The 14,633-nt window shown below is 46.4% G+C and overlaps 2 protein-coding genes across 7 annotated transcripts in view; both read left to right on the top strand.

The window, feature by feature from the left end:
• LOC144152261 (uncharacterized) overlaps window positions 1–14,633 on the top strand; it is an 89,318-nt gene that overhangs the window by 48,166 nt on the left and 26,519 nt on the right. The window lies entirely within an intron of this gene.
• LOC144152246 (uncharacterized) lies at window positions 8,460–10,191 on the top strand. The gene has a single exon (XM_077683480.1). The coding sequence runs from the start codon at window positions 8,474–8,476 to the stop codon at window positions 9,656–9,658; it is 1,185 nt and encodes a 394-aa protein (XP_077539606.1). The 5' UTR covers window positions 8,460–8,473; the 3' UTR covers window positions 9,659–10,191.

Raw genomic sequence — 14,633 nt, 5'->3', positions numbered from 1 at the left:
TTTTACATCCTCTTGAACTTTTCGCATGTAACTCACTAGTGACATAGCAAAGTATTCGTCACTGTCAAGTGGCTTCCAAGCTGCCAGTTTTTCTGATACGTCATTGTCACGTGTCTCACGCGGCAGAGAAATGAGGCTCGGGTTTTAGTTAGTTCATGTAGTCTCTGATTGCCTGCATAACTTTCATACGCATCTCTATTTTTACATCCTCTTTTAACTTTTCGCATGTAACTCACTAGTGACATAGCAAAGTATTCGTCACTGTCAAGTGGCTTCCAAGCTGCCAGTTTTTCTGATACGTCATTGTCACGTGTCTCACGCGGCAGAGAAATGAGGCTCGGGTTTTAGTTAGTTCATGTAGTCTCTGATTGCCTGCATAACTTTCATACGCATCTCTAGTTTTACATCCTCTTGAACTTTTCGCATGTAACTCACTAGTGACATAGCAAAGTATTCGTCACTGTCAAGTGGCTTCCAAGCTGCCAGTTTTTCTGATACGTCATTGTCACGTGTCTCACGCGGCAGAGAAATGAGGCTCGGGTGTTAGTTAGTTCATGTAGTCTCTGATTGCCTGCATAACTTTCATACGCATCTCTAGTTTTACATCCTCTTGAACTTTTCGCATGTAACTCACTAGTGACATAGCAAAGTATTCGTCACTGTCAAGTGGCTTCCAAGCTGCCAGTTTTTCTGATACGTCATTGTCACGTGTCTCACGCGGCAGAGAAATGAGGCTCGGGTTTTAGTTAGTTCATGTAGTCTCTGATTGCCTGCATAACTTTCATACGCATCTCTAGTTTTACATCCTCTTGAACTTTTCGCATGTAACTCACTAGTGACATAGCAAAGTATTCGTCACTGTCAAGTGGCTTCCAAGCTGCCAGTTTTTCTGATACGTCATTGTCACGTGTCTCACGCGGCAGAGAAATGAGGCTCGGGTGTTAGTTAGTTCATGTAGTCTCTGATTGCCTGCATAACTTTCATACGCATCTCTAGTTTTACATCCTCTTGAACTTTTCGCATGTAACTCACTAGTGACATAGCAAAGTATTCGTCACTGTCAAGTGGCTTCCAAGCTGCCAGTTTTTCTGATACGTCATTGTCACGTGTCTCACGCGGCAGAGAAATGAGGCTCGGGTGTTAGTTAGTTCATGTAGTCTCTGATTGCCTGCATAACTTTCATACGCATCTCTAGTTTTACATCCTCTTGAACTTTTCGCATGTAACTCACTAGTGACATAGCAAAGTATTCGTCACTGTCAAGTGGCTTCCAAGCTGCCAGTTTTTCTGATACGTCATTGTCACGTGTCTCACGCGGCAGAGAAATGAGGCTCGGGTTTTAGTTAGTTCATGTAGTCTCTGATTGCCTGCATAACTTTCATACGCATCTCTAGTTTTACATCCTCTTGAACTTTTCGCATGTAACTCACTAGTGACATAGCAAAGTATTCGTCACTGTCAAGTGGCTTCCAAGCTGCCAGTTTTTCTGATACGTGATTGTCACGTGTCTCACGCGGCAGAGAAATGAGGCTCGGGTTTTAGTTAGTTCATGTAGTCTCTGATTGCCTGCATAACTTTCATACGCATCTCTAGTTTTACATCCTCTTGAACTTTTCGCATGTAACTCACTAGTGACATAGCAAAGTATTCGTCAGTGTCAAGTGGCTTCCAAGCTGCCAGTTTTTCTGATACGTCATTGTCACGTGTCTCACGCGGCAGAGAAATGAGGCTCGGGTTTTAGTTAGTTCATGTAGTCTCTGATTGCCTGCATAACTTTCATACGCATCTCTAGTTTTACATCCTCTTGAACTTTTCGCATGTAACTCACTAGTGACATAGCAAAGTATTCGTCACTGTCAAGTGGCTTCCAAGCTGCCAGTTTTTCTGATACGTGATTGTCACGTGTCTCACGCGGCAGAGAAATGAGGCTCGGGTGTTAGTTAGTTCATGTAGTCTCTGATTGCCTGCATAACTTTCATACGCATCTCTAGTTTTACATCCTCTTGAACTTTTCGCATGTAACTCACTAGTGACATAGCAAAGTATTCGTCACTGTCAAGTGGCTTCCAAGCTGCCAGTTTTTCTGATACGTCATTGTCACGTGTCTCACGCGGCAGAGAAATGAGGCTCGGGTGTTAGTTAGTTCATGTAGTCTCTGATTGCCTGCATAACTTTCATACGCATCTCTAGTTTTACATCCTCTTGAACTTTTCGCATGTAACTCACTAGTGACATAGCAAAGTATTCGTCACTGTCAAGTGGCTTCCAAGCTGCCAGTTTTTCTGATACGTCATTGTCACGTGTCTCACGCGGCAGAGAAATGAGGCTCGGGTTTTAGTTAGTTCATGTAGTCTCTGATTGCCTGCATAACTTTCATACGCATCTCTATTTTTACATCCTCTTGAACTTTTCGCATGTAACTCACTAGTGACATAGCAAAGTATTCGTCAGTGTCAAGTGGCTTCCAAGCTGCCAGTTTTTCTGATACGTCATTGTCACGTGTCTCACGCGGCAGAGAAATGAGGCTCGGGTTTTAGTTAGTTCATGTAGTCTCTGATTGCCTGCATAACTTTCATACGCATCTCTAGTTTTACATCCTCTTGAACTTTTCGCATGTAACTCACTAGTGACATAGCAAAGTATTCGTCACTGTCAAGTGGCTTCCAAGCTGCCAGTTTTTCTGATACGTGATTGTCACGTGTCTCACGCGGCAGAGAAATGAGGCTCGGGTGTTAGTTAGTTCATGTAGTCTCTGATTGCCTGCATAACTTTCATACGCATCTCTAGTTTTACATCCTCTTGAACTTTTCGCATGTAACTCACTAGTGACATAGCAAAGTATTCGTCACTGTCAAGTGGCTTCCAAGCTGCCAGTTTTTCTGATACGTCATTGTCACGTGTCTCACGCGGCAGAGAAATGAGGCTCGGGTTTTAGTTAGTTCATGTAGTCTCTGATTGCCTGCATAACTTTCATACGCATCTCTAGTTTTACATCCTCTTGAACTTTTCGCATGTAACTCACTAGTGACATAGCAAAGTATTCGTCACTGTCAAGTGGCTTCCAAGCTGCCAGTTTTTCTGATACGTCATTGTCACGTGTCTCACGCGGCAGAGAAATGAGGCTCGGGTTTTAGTTAGTTCATGTAGTCTCTGATTGCCTGCATAACTTTCATACGCATCTCTAGTTTTACATCCTCTTGAACTTTTCGCATGTAACTCACTAGTGACATAGCAAAGTATTCGTCACTGTCAAGTGGCTTCCAAGCTGCCAGTTTTTCTGATACGTCATTGTCACGTGTCTCACGCGGCAGAGAAATGAGGCTCGGGTGTTAGTTAGTTCATGTAGTCTCTGATTGCCTGCATAACTTTCATACGCATCTCTAGTTTTACATCCTCTTGAACTTTTCGCATGTAACTCACTAGTGACATAGCAAAGTATTCGTCACTGTCAAGTGGCTTCCAAGCTGCCAGTTTTTCTGATACGTCATTGTCACGTGTCTCACGCGGCAGAGAAATGAGGCTCGGGTGTTAGTTAGTTCATGTAGTCTCTGATTGCCTGCATAACTTTCATACGCATCTCTATTTTTACATCCTCTTGAACTTTTCGCATGTAACTCACTAGTGACATAGCAAAGTATTCGTCACTGTCAAGTGGCTTCCAAGCTGCCAGTTTTTCTGATACGTCATTGTCACGTGTCTCACGCGGCAGAGATGAGGCTCGGGTTGAGGCATTCGATGCCCACACAATATATTTACAAATGAACAAGCATATCACCATACACCAAAAAAGCAAGCACAACCTCACCCTACCAAAAATCTAGTCAAAAAAGTCACTACAACACATTAACTGTCCATGCCAAATTCAAAACAAATCCTACCGCCGGTACCACGACGAACCCGGTGCGATGACGTGGCCCAGTTGGTAGGTTGGCTTACGTGTTGCCGAACGTCACCGCATGTCGCGATGGCGCGTGGTGGTCTTCAGTGGTCTGGATGACGGTGGTGCAACGCTGTGGGTTCCCTGAGCAGCACGGCTCAGCAGGAGGCCAGCAGTGCGAAGCCGCTGGTAATAGGTGGTTCCGAGCTGCCCGCTGCCAAACGGAGCGATGCCGCTGGTGCGTTGTGGGGCACGGCCCGAACTTGCCACCATTCCTCCCAAGACCTCGTTCCACCCTGTCTACTCCAACTTCGTCATCCACCTCTTCACCTCGCATCGTACCGTGTGAGGCTCCCATTTGCTGGTCCAGCTAACCTCCTCCTCCTCTTCGGTCTGCCTGTGTGTCTTCTTCATTGGTCCCTTCCAAATCCTTCTCGCCATCCCGTACGCTGATTCTTCTTTCTCTTCGTCTTTTCTTCCATCATCTTCTTCTCAGGCGCTCTTCTTACCACATGAGTCATTTAGTATGTGGGTGTAAAGAGGGTCATCTGTCTCTTTTCTTTTTTTTGACGGTCTCCTCAGTGCGGACCCAGCACATGACGGTGGCACACTCGAGCATGACGACAGTGCATCGCCCGACAGAGCACCGCCCGACAACACAGCACTTGCTGGCAACAACTCTGTGCCATCACTCAGCTCCTCCATGACATCCTCGTCTGACAACAGACACACTCTCCGAGTCTTCATAGTTTGCTTTGTTCTCAAAGATCTGCATCGTTATTTCGGCACGGGCTGCTGCGGGTGGGGGTGGCACTGTTGGTGGTGGTGACCCTGCTGGTGAAGGTGGCGTTGCTTCTGACGCTGCCGCTGCCTTTGTCATGTTGCCAGACGTCCTGTGATTGTGTGCATAGCGTACACATGTAGGGTTGTGCGAATAGTGGATTTTGAGTTAGAAGCGAATAGTGATTATGGCCGAATATTTTTGAATCGAATATCGAATAGTTGTTAAAAATACTTGGCCCAAAGGTGACATGCGAGAGCATTATTAGATGCGTGCAATTGTTGACCAAACTAACTTAATTTGTGCAAATGAGATAACAGTAATTTCTAGTATGAATTATTTATTAGAACACAAATATGAAAGACTAAATGAAATGGGACACAGCTCAGGCAGTTGTCGTGAAGGAGTACAAGTTCTTCGACGTGCTCTGGAAGCAGGTGCTCCCTCCTGGTCGTCACAATGTTCGCTGCAGTTGAGAAGACCCGCTCGCTGGATGCCTGGGTAGCTGGAATCGACAGGTACTTCTGCGCGACTGTAGCCACTGCAGGGAAGAGCTGGGAGCCCAGGGTTAACCACCACAGGAGGGGATCCTCTGACCGGCCAAGCAGTTCGGTTTGGAGATACTCATTCTCATTTACCTGTTTCTGGTGCTGGGACATGCCGACCGACTGCCGTCTTTCCTCTGAAGCCATTTTCACTTTTGAGAACGCAGCCCACACAGAGCATGCCTCTACTGTGGTGCTTGTGGCAGTTTCGTTCTCTGTGGCTTCTGCTGTTCCAGTCGTGTGCAGTTTTTCAACTTCAGAAAGCAGCAGGCTGCTTGCCCAAACCTTTTCGCTTGGTGCGGAATAAAAAAAATGCTTTATAATGGGGATCGACCAGCACTGCCAGCACCAATAGTGGACAAATCTTCACATCCACAAACCTGGTCTTGAGACTTCGCAGCAGGCTGCCAGCAAAGGATGCTGCTACATTGGCTTGCGAAATGTACTCTTTCAGAGTAATCTTGGTGCACTCAAGCAAGGGTATCACCTGCGAGAGTGTTGGGTATGTGGCTGCAGGCAGCTCCGTTGTTGCTTGCTGAATGGGCTCAAGTACACTGACCAGCCCTGCCATTAGCTTCCACTCTGCAGACGACAGGTTCTCAACACTGTCCGACTCGGAGAGCTCTGCAGAGATGGCAGGGCGAAGCTCCAGAAGCCTGGACATCATAGCATGTTCGCTATTCCATCGTGTAGGCACGTCTTGCATGACTTCCAGTGGATCAATCCCCATATTCTCTCTCCCGGCCCCCTGCTTCGGGAAGGCGGTTTGTCCTGCTTTTGGCCGAAAGTATGGAAGGCCTGTAACAAGCCATAGCCAGCCGGTTCGCAGTCACAGGCAGCCAGTGTGCCAGCAAGCTGCCACTCGCGTCTTTTTTATTTAAAATAAGAAATTGGGACAAATGAGAGATTTGTCTTTGTAGTGTTCTCTTCGTTACTTTCATTCTTGGTCAATACGGTCACTTTACACATGTCACCTTCGGGGCGTGCTGTCCTCAAGACACTGAATTCGGAGGTTTGCTCGGTTGCCGGCTAGAGGTTAGAGGTCAGTTAGAGGTCTCTGCTTCCGATTACGCAAAAAGAGGTTAGAGGTCGGTTAGAGGTCTCTGCTTCCGATTACGAAAAAATGGCTGTAGAACGGGCTCGTCGAAAACATGGCAATGTGTTCATATTTCTTAGTAGCCCAAAATCGCATTAATGTCTACAAAGGTTAAACTTTATGCTCATGCCCCGATACCACAAGTGCCCTTTTCCAAACACTGCAAGTGTCCTTTGCCTTCGCAGCTATTGTGGTCTATACCCGACGACAATAGCTACACTCACCAGCATCATGCCTGTGCCCTGGGTAAGGCCCATCCAGTTCGCACACTATGCCATTGGGTCACATAATGGCCTGGTACTTGACCGCATGGACCCTCTTGTGCCCCGAGAAGTAGATCCTCTGCTCCACGGATGGCCGGCAGATGGGCCTTGCAGTGCCATCCACAAAGCCCCAGCAGTTCGTCAGTGCAGCTCCTCTGTTGTGCACAGCCTGCAGTGAAGAAAGTATTGATTTAACACGCAATGCGAGCAAAGCTTCTAACCGTACCAGCACGGACAAAAAGAAAAAAAAAATTAATGCCAGGTCGGCTGCTTAACAAAGGAAGATCTCATAGGAGTCCTTTAGCACTAAAAAGGAACAATTGCTCTGTTTATACATGTTCCCTATTTGACGTGTCTTAATGTAGTCTTTATTGTTCTGAAATTGGAGAAAGCTTTCAAAAGGTGGACCTCACTGCATCGCTGCTTGCTATGAGCCACCTTTTTGAGGTGTCATAGCATAGACTACAGGAGCTATAAAACCCCAGGACAAGTAGATGTGTTACAGCTTAGTTGTAACAAGTACCACTTTTTTTATGATGGGACTGTCAAGTGGCTGAGTATGCTTTGTGAAGCGGTGAGCCACAACTTTCTGCAAGAGCGAAAGCAACTTCAAAGAAATTTACACGTGTTATACCCTCTGCCGACATTCTCCGGGTCACATTCCCCAAAGATCATTCATAAGATTCCTGAGATACAGCACGTGCACACTACTACCAATACAATGCAGTGCACTGGAATGTAATTGGCAGGAATGTGAAATAAAAACAGAGATTCTCGGCTCCCTTATTTAAAGAAGTGTCATGCCGGACAGACCCCGGGTTTCTGTATTTCAGAGCTTGCCGAGTGCTGAACACCACGTTGAATAGTAACGTAAGCAAGCATGTACTAACCTCGGCCAACTCCGGGAGGTCGTCCACGGTGAGCCACTGATGGGAGTTGAGGCCTTCCAACAGGTGGCCAAACGTGGTCTCGACGTGGTTGAACAGTATGCTTACCACACTCGACATGGACGACAAATGACGACCGAACATCGGCTCTAAGTCCCACCACCTGTCGGGGTATGCCAGTCGCCGCAGACCCATCAGGAGTGCCTCCTGGCCCGAAACTTTTCACCTTGGCTGCTTCGGATTATATCCGGCACTCTTAGTTCCCGCTTTTAAAGTCGAGGTTCTGCTTTGCGAAGCGGAACATCCTTTGGAACTCCTCTTCATCGAAACTGTTGACATCCAGCAGCCCGCCGCTCGATTTGTATTGGCGTGGCTTTGGCTCCCGGTAGCCGCGAAAAAGGTCCTCCAAGTCTGACCAACTCAAATCTAAATACAAAAGCTGGTCACAAAGGACGCTGGCACGGGTTGGCCTCAACTTGGGCATCGTTCAACGATCAGGAGCACTACATTGGTCACCCCGCAGGGGGCATCTGCTAAAGCAGATGTTTGCGTGTACTGTGCGACACCACGGACCCCGAGCACCCACGTCTAGCCGTACGTGGCAGCGCCGTGACCGGGGAAAAGAGGGTCCTGGTGGTTGAGCCGACGCCGAGTGCTTGGACCTTTAAGGCCCCTTGGCGAAGGCAACACACCACTTTGGCCTCCGCTTCTCGTAGACGGCACCTCCGGTCTGACCCGCCCGGGGGGAATCGGCAGTCGCCTTTTCCTGTCCTCCCCTTCAACCTTTCACTTTCCTATCTTCTCTCTAACAACTTTCCTGTCGTCTCGTTCTTTCTCAGTTTCCTTTTTTCCTGGCGGCTAGGGTTAACCTTGTGTGGCGGACAACCCTGTGTTCAGCCATATTTGGTTATAGTCGCGGTGTACAGCTGGCGTAGGCATGACTTGCTCACGAGTTCATGTCCCGTCCCCTTGTTGGGCTCCATGGTGGGTGGCTGGTACCATGGCCGAACAGTTTTTTCAATTTATGGCTTCCTTTTTTCGCCCATCTGATCCCTCTCGTAAAAGAGGAGGCACCGATGCAACCGCCCAGTTTTTCACGAAGAACGTTGCCAACTTTCCACGCTTCCACGTAATACACAGCAGTGACGAAGAGAAGACTGCCCGACTTGTATCGCCATTTCTAGTCGCAAAGACCCTAACTGCCACCATTGGGGAAGGCTATAAGATCAAGAAGCTTGCAAATGGAGACCTTCTACTCGAAGTACTTTACAAACATCAGCTCGACAAGCTCTCAGCGTTAACTTCTTTCGGAGAAATTCCTGTAACTGTCAGTGAGCACCGATCACTAAATACAGTCCGCGGAGTCATCTCAGATGACGACCTAAAGTATGTGTCCGAGGAAGAGCTTCTAGAAGGTCTGAAGGAACAAAATGTGACAAATGTCTACCGTATCAAAATCAAAAGAGAAAACAAAGAAATTCAGACAAGGCATATCGTCCTCACCTTTGCATCAAGCATCCTTCCAGAATCTGTGGAGGTGGGCTATACCAAAATGAAACTTCGACCCTACATCCCCAACCCACGGCGATGCTACAAATGCCAACGCTATGGCCACGGCTCATTGAACTGCCGGGGCCAACAGACATGTGCGAAATGTGCCTCTCATGAACACCCTCCTGAAAACTGTCAAGCCCAAACATATCTTTGTGTAAACTGTGAGGGCAACCACGCAGCGTACTCACGTGTTTGCCCTGCATGGAAAAAAGAAAAAGAGATAATAACACTCAAAGTAACAGAGAACCTGACATTTCGCGAAGCACGGAGGCGACTCTCCTCGGCGCATACGCGACCCTACTCCGTTGTGGTGCAACAGGGCGCAGCATCACAGCGGTCTTCGGCGCTTGCTGAAGCCACACAGAGTGAGGTTCCAGCAAGGCACCCCGCGCCCCCGGTGGAAGCAGCTAGCGCTGCGCCACCACCTCCGAAGCGGGCTGCACGGACCCCTGGTTCGGCAGTCTCCAAGGCCTCACCCCACACGGTGAGGTCAAACAGTTCGACACACGTGCGTTCTGCACGAACCTCCAGCGTCTCCGAAGAGACGATGGACACATCTGAAGGAGGTTCTGCGCCCTCTACGTCGGATGGGCGGCGGAACTCCCTAGACAACATAAAGAGAAACAAGCCCCGAATCACAGGACCGAAAACCTAGTTTTCACCCCACCAAAAAAAGCAGCATGGCATTCATTGTCCACTGGAATTGCAGAGGACTTTTAAATAATTTAAATGACATCAAAGACATCTTCGCCACACACTCTCCTGTAGCCGTTTGTGTTCAGGAAACAAACTTAGGTCCTAAACACCATAATATACTCAAAGGTTACCAGGTCTTTCGCTGCGACCGAGAGCAGGCGAGTAGGCTCTCGGGCGGAGTGGCAATAATTGTCCAAAATGGCATAGCAACTCGAGAAGACAAACTTAAAACTAGGCTAGAAGCAGTGGCGGTCACCCTGCTTGCATTTAAAACAATTACAGTGTGCTGCGTGTACATTGAACCACACCTCACAGTAACACTGCAAGATTTTGAAGACTTGGTAAACCAACTACCGGAGCCTTTTTTAATAGTTGGCGATTTTAATGCCCACTCTTCTTTTTGGGGGAGCGAAAAAACTGACGCAAGGGGGCAGATTTTAGAGGATTTTATTTTATCCAATAATGTTTGTCTTTTAAACACCGGCAAACCTACATACTGCTCTCCAAGCTCAGGCAAAATGAGCTGCATAGATTTATCCTTTAGTTCACCAAGTGTTTTTAGCGATATTAAGTGGGATGTCATTGATAACCCATACGGGAGCGATCATCTACCTGTAATCATTAGCGTAACATCATCATCACCAACCATTATCCCGACAAAACCACGCAGGTGGAAACTTCAGTTTGCCGACTGGGGTCTTTTTACTTCCGAAGCTACTTTAGACCAAGTTTTTTCGGACACACTGAGCATCGACGAATTGAATGAAAGGTTTACATCTTGCATTCTTAAGGCTGCACGCTTAGCTATTCCACAGTCCTCGGGAATGGTGAGACAAAACAACAAAGTATGGTGGACACAAGAGTGTAAGGAAGCCAAAAAGCAGCAAAACAAAGCATGGGGAGTCTTGCGAAGATATCCAACGCAAGAAAATTTATTAGAGTTTAAAAGGAAACGAGCTAAAGCCCGATACATTCGGCGGAATGCCGAGAAACATTCATGGAAAAATTACGTCTCGTCTATAAACAGCTCAGTCACATCAAAAAAAATGTGGGAGCAAGTTCGGAAACTCAATGGCACGTACTCCCCTTTTACAGTTCCTCTTCTAACAGCACCTGGTGTACAAAGTAGCCTAGAAGAGCAGGCGGATATACTGGGTGAACATTTCTCCAGCGTCTCCAGTTCTGTGCATTATGCAGAAGCATTTTTAAAATACAAACACACTGTAGAGAAACAAAAACTTCCAACACACGGTGGTATAAACGAACCTTATAATAGTTTAATAACGCTCCAAGAATTGAAGAGAGCTCTATCGGCCGGTAAGCAGACTGCACCCGGCCCAGATGATATACATTATGAAATGCTCGCACATCTTTCGGGTCCTTCTGTAGAAGTACTTCTGAAGTTTTTTAATAAAGTTTGGGTATCGGGAAGGATGCCGGTAGCCTGGAAAAAAGCATTCATTGTAGCTTTACTCAAACCCGGAAAGCCGCCAACCTCCCCAAGTAGTTATAGACCAATAGCCCTCACGAGCTGTCTAGCCAAAACTTTTGAACTTGTCGTGAATACCAGGCTAAGTTTTGTACTACAATCAAACGAACTTCTTGACATTCACCAGTGCGGGTTTAAAAAGGCGTGCTCAACAACTGATCATCTTGTCCGCCTCGAAAATACCGTACGAGAAGCATTCATACACAAACAACACTGTCTTGCTGTCTTTTTTGATCTGGAGAAGGCTTATGACACTACGTGGAGGTTTGGAATAATGCGGGATTTAGTAGAGTTAGGCATCCGTGGAAGAATGTTGAATTGCCTGAATGATTTCATGGCAAACCGTTCATTTCAAGTACGCCTGGGCTCAACCCTCTCGAGAACATTTGTACAGGAGAACGGGGTCCCTCAAGGGTGTATTCTAAGCACAACACTGTTCGTTGTAAAAATGAACTCCATATGCAAAATAATTCCGAAGTCGATTATGTACTCTGTCTATGTTGATGATCTTCAAATTGCTTGTACATCTTCCAATGTAGCAACATGCGAGAGACAAGTACAGTTGACTATAAACAAACTGACAACATGGGCAGACAGAAATGGTTTCCAGTTTTCAGCACGTAAAACAGTGGCTATTCTCTTCTCTCTCAAAAGAGGCTTACAGACCAATCCGACCCTACACCTCAAGGAAACCGACTTACCCATACAAAACGAACATAAATTTCTAGGCATAATGTTCGACAAAAAACTCACTTTCCTGCCCCACATCAATATGCTTAAAAAGAAAGCTTCGCGAGCTCTAAATATACTTAAGGTTCTGTCACGGAAACACTGGGGTTCCGACAGATCATGCCTTCTACAAGTTTATCGCTCCGTTGTTCGCTCCTGCCTAGACTATGGTAGCATTGTTTATGGCTCCGCGAGACAGTCCTACTTGAAACGATTGGATCCCGTTCACAATTTAGGTTTACGTCTCTCGTCTGGGGCGTATAGGACATCCCCAATAAACAGCCTCTACGTAGAAACAAATGAACCACCACTCACATATAGAAGAACAATGCTCACATGCTCATACGTACTAAAGATCCGTTCACTGCCGAAACATCTGTGTTACCCCATAGTTACAAAATGCCCATCTAGAACACTGTTCAATAATAAACCCCAAGCTATCAGACCATTGCTTCTTCGGTTTGAAGAGAGATGCCAAGAATTCACTACGCTGCACACATTACCTCAAATTTCCCATAGACAGAACCAACTACCCCCTTGGTATAGTTTTCCTACAACATGTGACTTCACACTAACACGCCTTCAAAAAAAGCAGACACCGCAAGACAATATTTTGCAGGAATTTTTGGCACTAAACGAAAAATACAAAGATTACACCTCATTTTACACAGACGGTTCCAAAACATCATGCTATGTTGGGAGTGCAGTAGTGCAAGGGAAATGGGAAAAGGTGATCAGGCTACCCCAGTGCGCTTCGGTTTACACAGCTGAATGTTATGCCATTGCTGTGGCGGTAGAAAGGATAATGAGGAATAAAATTAAACGCAGTATTATATATACAGACTCTCTCAGCGCAGTCACAGCAGTGCAATACAAAAATGCAGCTCAACCTCTACTAGGAGAAATAATACACAATTTGGTAACAATCACAACACAAGGACAGGAAATTAAGTTGTGCTGGGTCCCTAGCCATGTGGGAATCAAAGGAAATGAGAGAGCCGACGCATGTGCCGCACAGGCGGGTAACGGAACAATAGAGACAGTACAGATTCCTCACAGCGACTGCATGAAATTTATACAGAGCAAACTGAGGGAAACTTGGCAGTCCTCATGGGATAAGGAAATCGACAACAAACTCCACCTGGTTAAACCCACGATAGAAGAGTGGGAATCAAGCAGACATGAAGAACGCCTCAAAGAAGTGATTTTATGCCGTCTCCGCATTGGACACACACATCTTACACATAACTTTCTTCTTATGAAACAAGACAAACCGAGATGTGAAGATTGTGACCAGGAACTTACAGTAAATCACATCTTATTCTCATGTACGAAATTTGAGGCCTTGAGGAAAAAACATTTTAGGCTGTTCTACAGCGAGCAAATTCCATTTCACCCCAGCCTACTTCTAGGAGAGAATGCTGTTGTCAAACTTCCCTCTGTCTTTAGTTTTTTAAAAGAAGCTACACTTCTAAACAAGCTATAACAAGATAAAGCAATCGGTTATTATCCACAAAAAACACAAAACCTTTTGTTTGGCGCATGATAGCCTTAGTTGCTTATGCGCCATAAAACACAACACAACACAACTACATTGGTCACGACCGAACACACAACGCCATTTAGTAGGAAACAACACTGAATAGGGAAAAAAAGCTAAAACAAACGCTGAAATTATGTGCAGCGTTGAAAGTTATGTACAGTAACGGAAAACACAAGAGAAAAGACTACAACTGAGAGAAGCGGCGCACAGAAATGGCAGAAGCGTTGCCCAGTCGCATGTCATGCCCAATTGAAATAACTGTAGCCGCAGTACTGATATTGGATTGTGTTGACTTCATTATGCTGACGCTCCAATATTTTGAAAAGAAAAAAAATATTTTAACTATACTTGCTCCATTATTTGTTGCATTGAAGGCAAAATATAGTACACCCACTAAAGTATTCGAGGTCGCGGGTTCGATTCCCGGCCGCGGCGGCCGCTTTTCTGATGGAGGCGAAAAGCAAAAACGCCCGTGTGTACGAGATTTCGGCGCACGTTAAAGATCCTCAGGTGGTCAAAATTAATCCGGAGCCCTCCACTACGGCGCGCCTCATCGCCTGCGTTGCGTCGGCGCGTTAAACCCCCACAATCAATCACTAAAGTGTTTGAAAATTTTGTAATTTACGCCTTCTGAAAGCTTTGCTCGTTTGCCGCAACAGCGCTGCGAGTGAAACACGCAAACCGGCCAGGGAAAACGCTATACTAAAACTGGTCAAGACTGTCTGCCGCTATTCATCAACCCTTGAAGCACTTTCAACTGTTTCTCATCAAAAAATTGTTTATGTGTCCATCAGGGAAGAGATTTCGCTTGTCTGTATCAGCTGAGGCAACTTTGCATCTAAGCACCTCATTTCAGCTCGTGATGACTCCTCCTCCCTGGTCTTAGGAGGCTTTACCCATCTTCAGAGGGGTAAAGCAGTCCACCCTTGTCTTTCCTTTGTCGCCTCCGTTCAAGGCGGCTGGTGGTGATCCTCAGGGTTCTGCTTTCCCTGCGTTGCGTTTTGGTGCATCACTGCAGAAGTGATGACGTCAATGATGACCCGTAGGGATAAAATGAAAACTTTTCTATTGACACTTTTTACAACGAGGATACTGCAAGTCCGTTGGTCGCCATGTGCCTGCGACACCCCGTCAGAGACGAGCTATGACCCCAACGCAGACTGCCTGAACCTC

Source organism: Haemaphysalis longicornis, unplaced genomic scaffold, assembly GCF_048455015.1.
Source record: "Haemaphysalis longicornis isolate Haplotype H1 unplaced genomic scaffold, Haemaphysalis longicornis Haplotype H1 scaffold_9, whole genome shotgun sequence".
NCBI lineage: Eukaryota > Metazoa > Arthropoda > Arachnida > Ixodida > Ixodidae > Haemaphysalis > Haemaphysalis longicornis.
The sequence above is the reverse complement of the archived record's forward strand: the minus strand, read 5'-3'. Positions and strand labels throughout refer to the sequence as shown.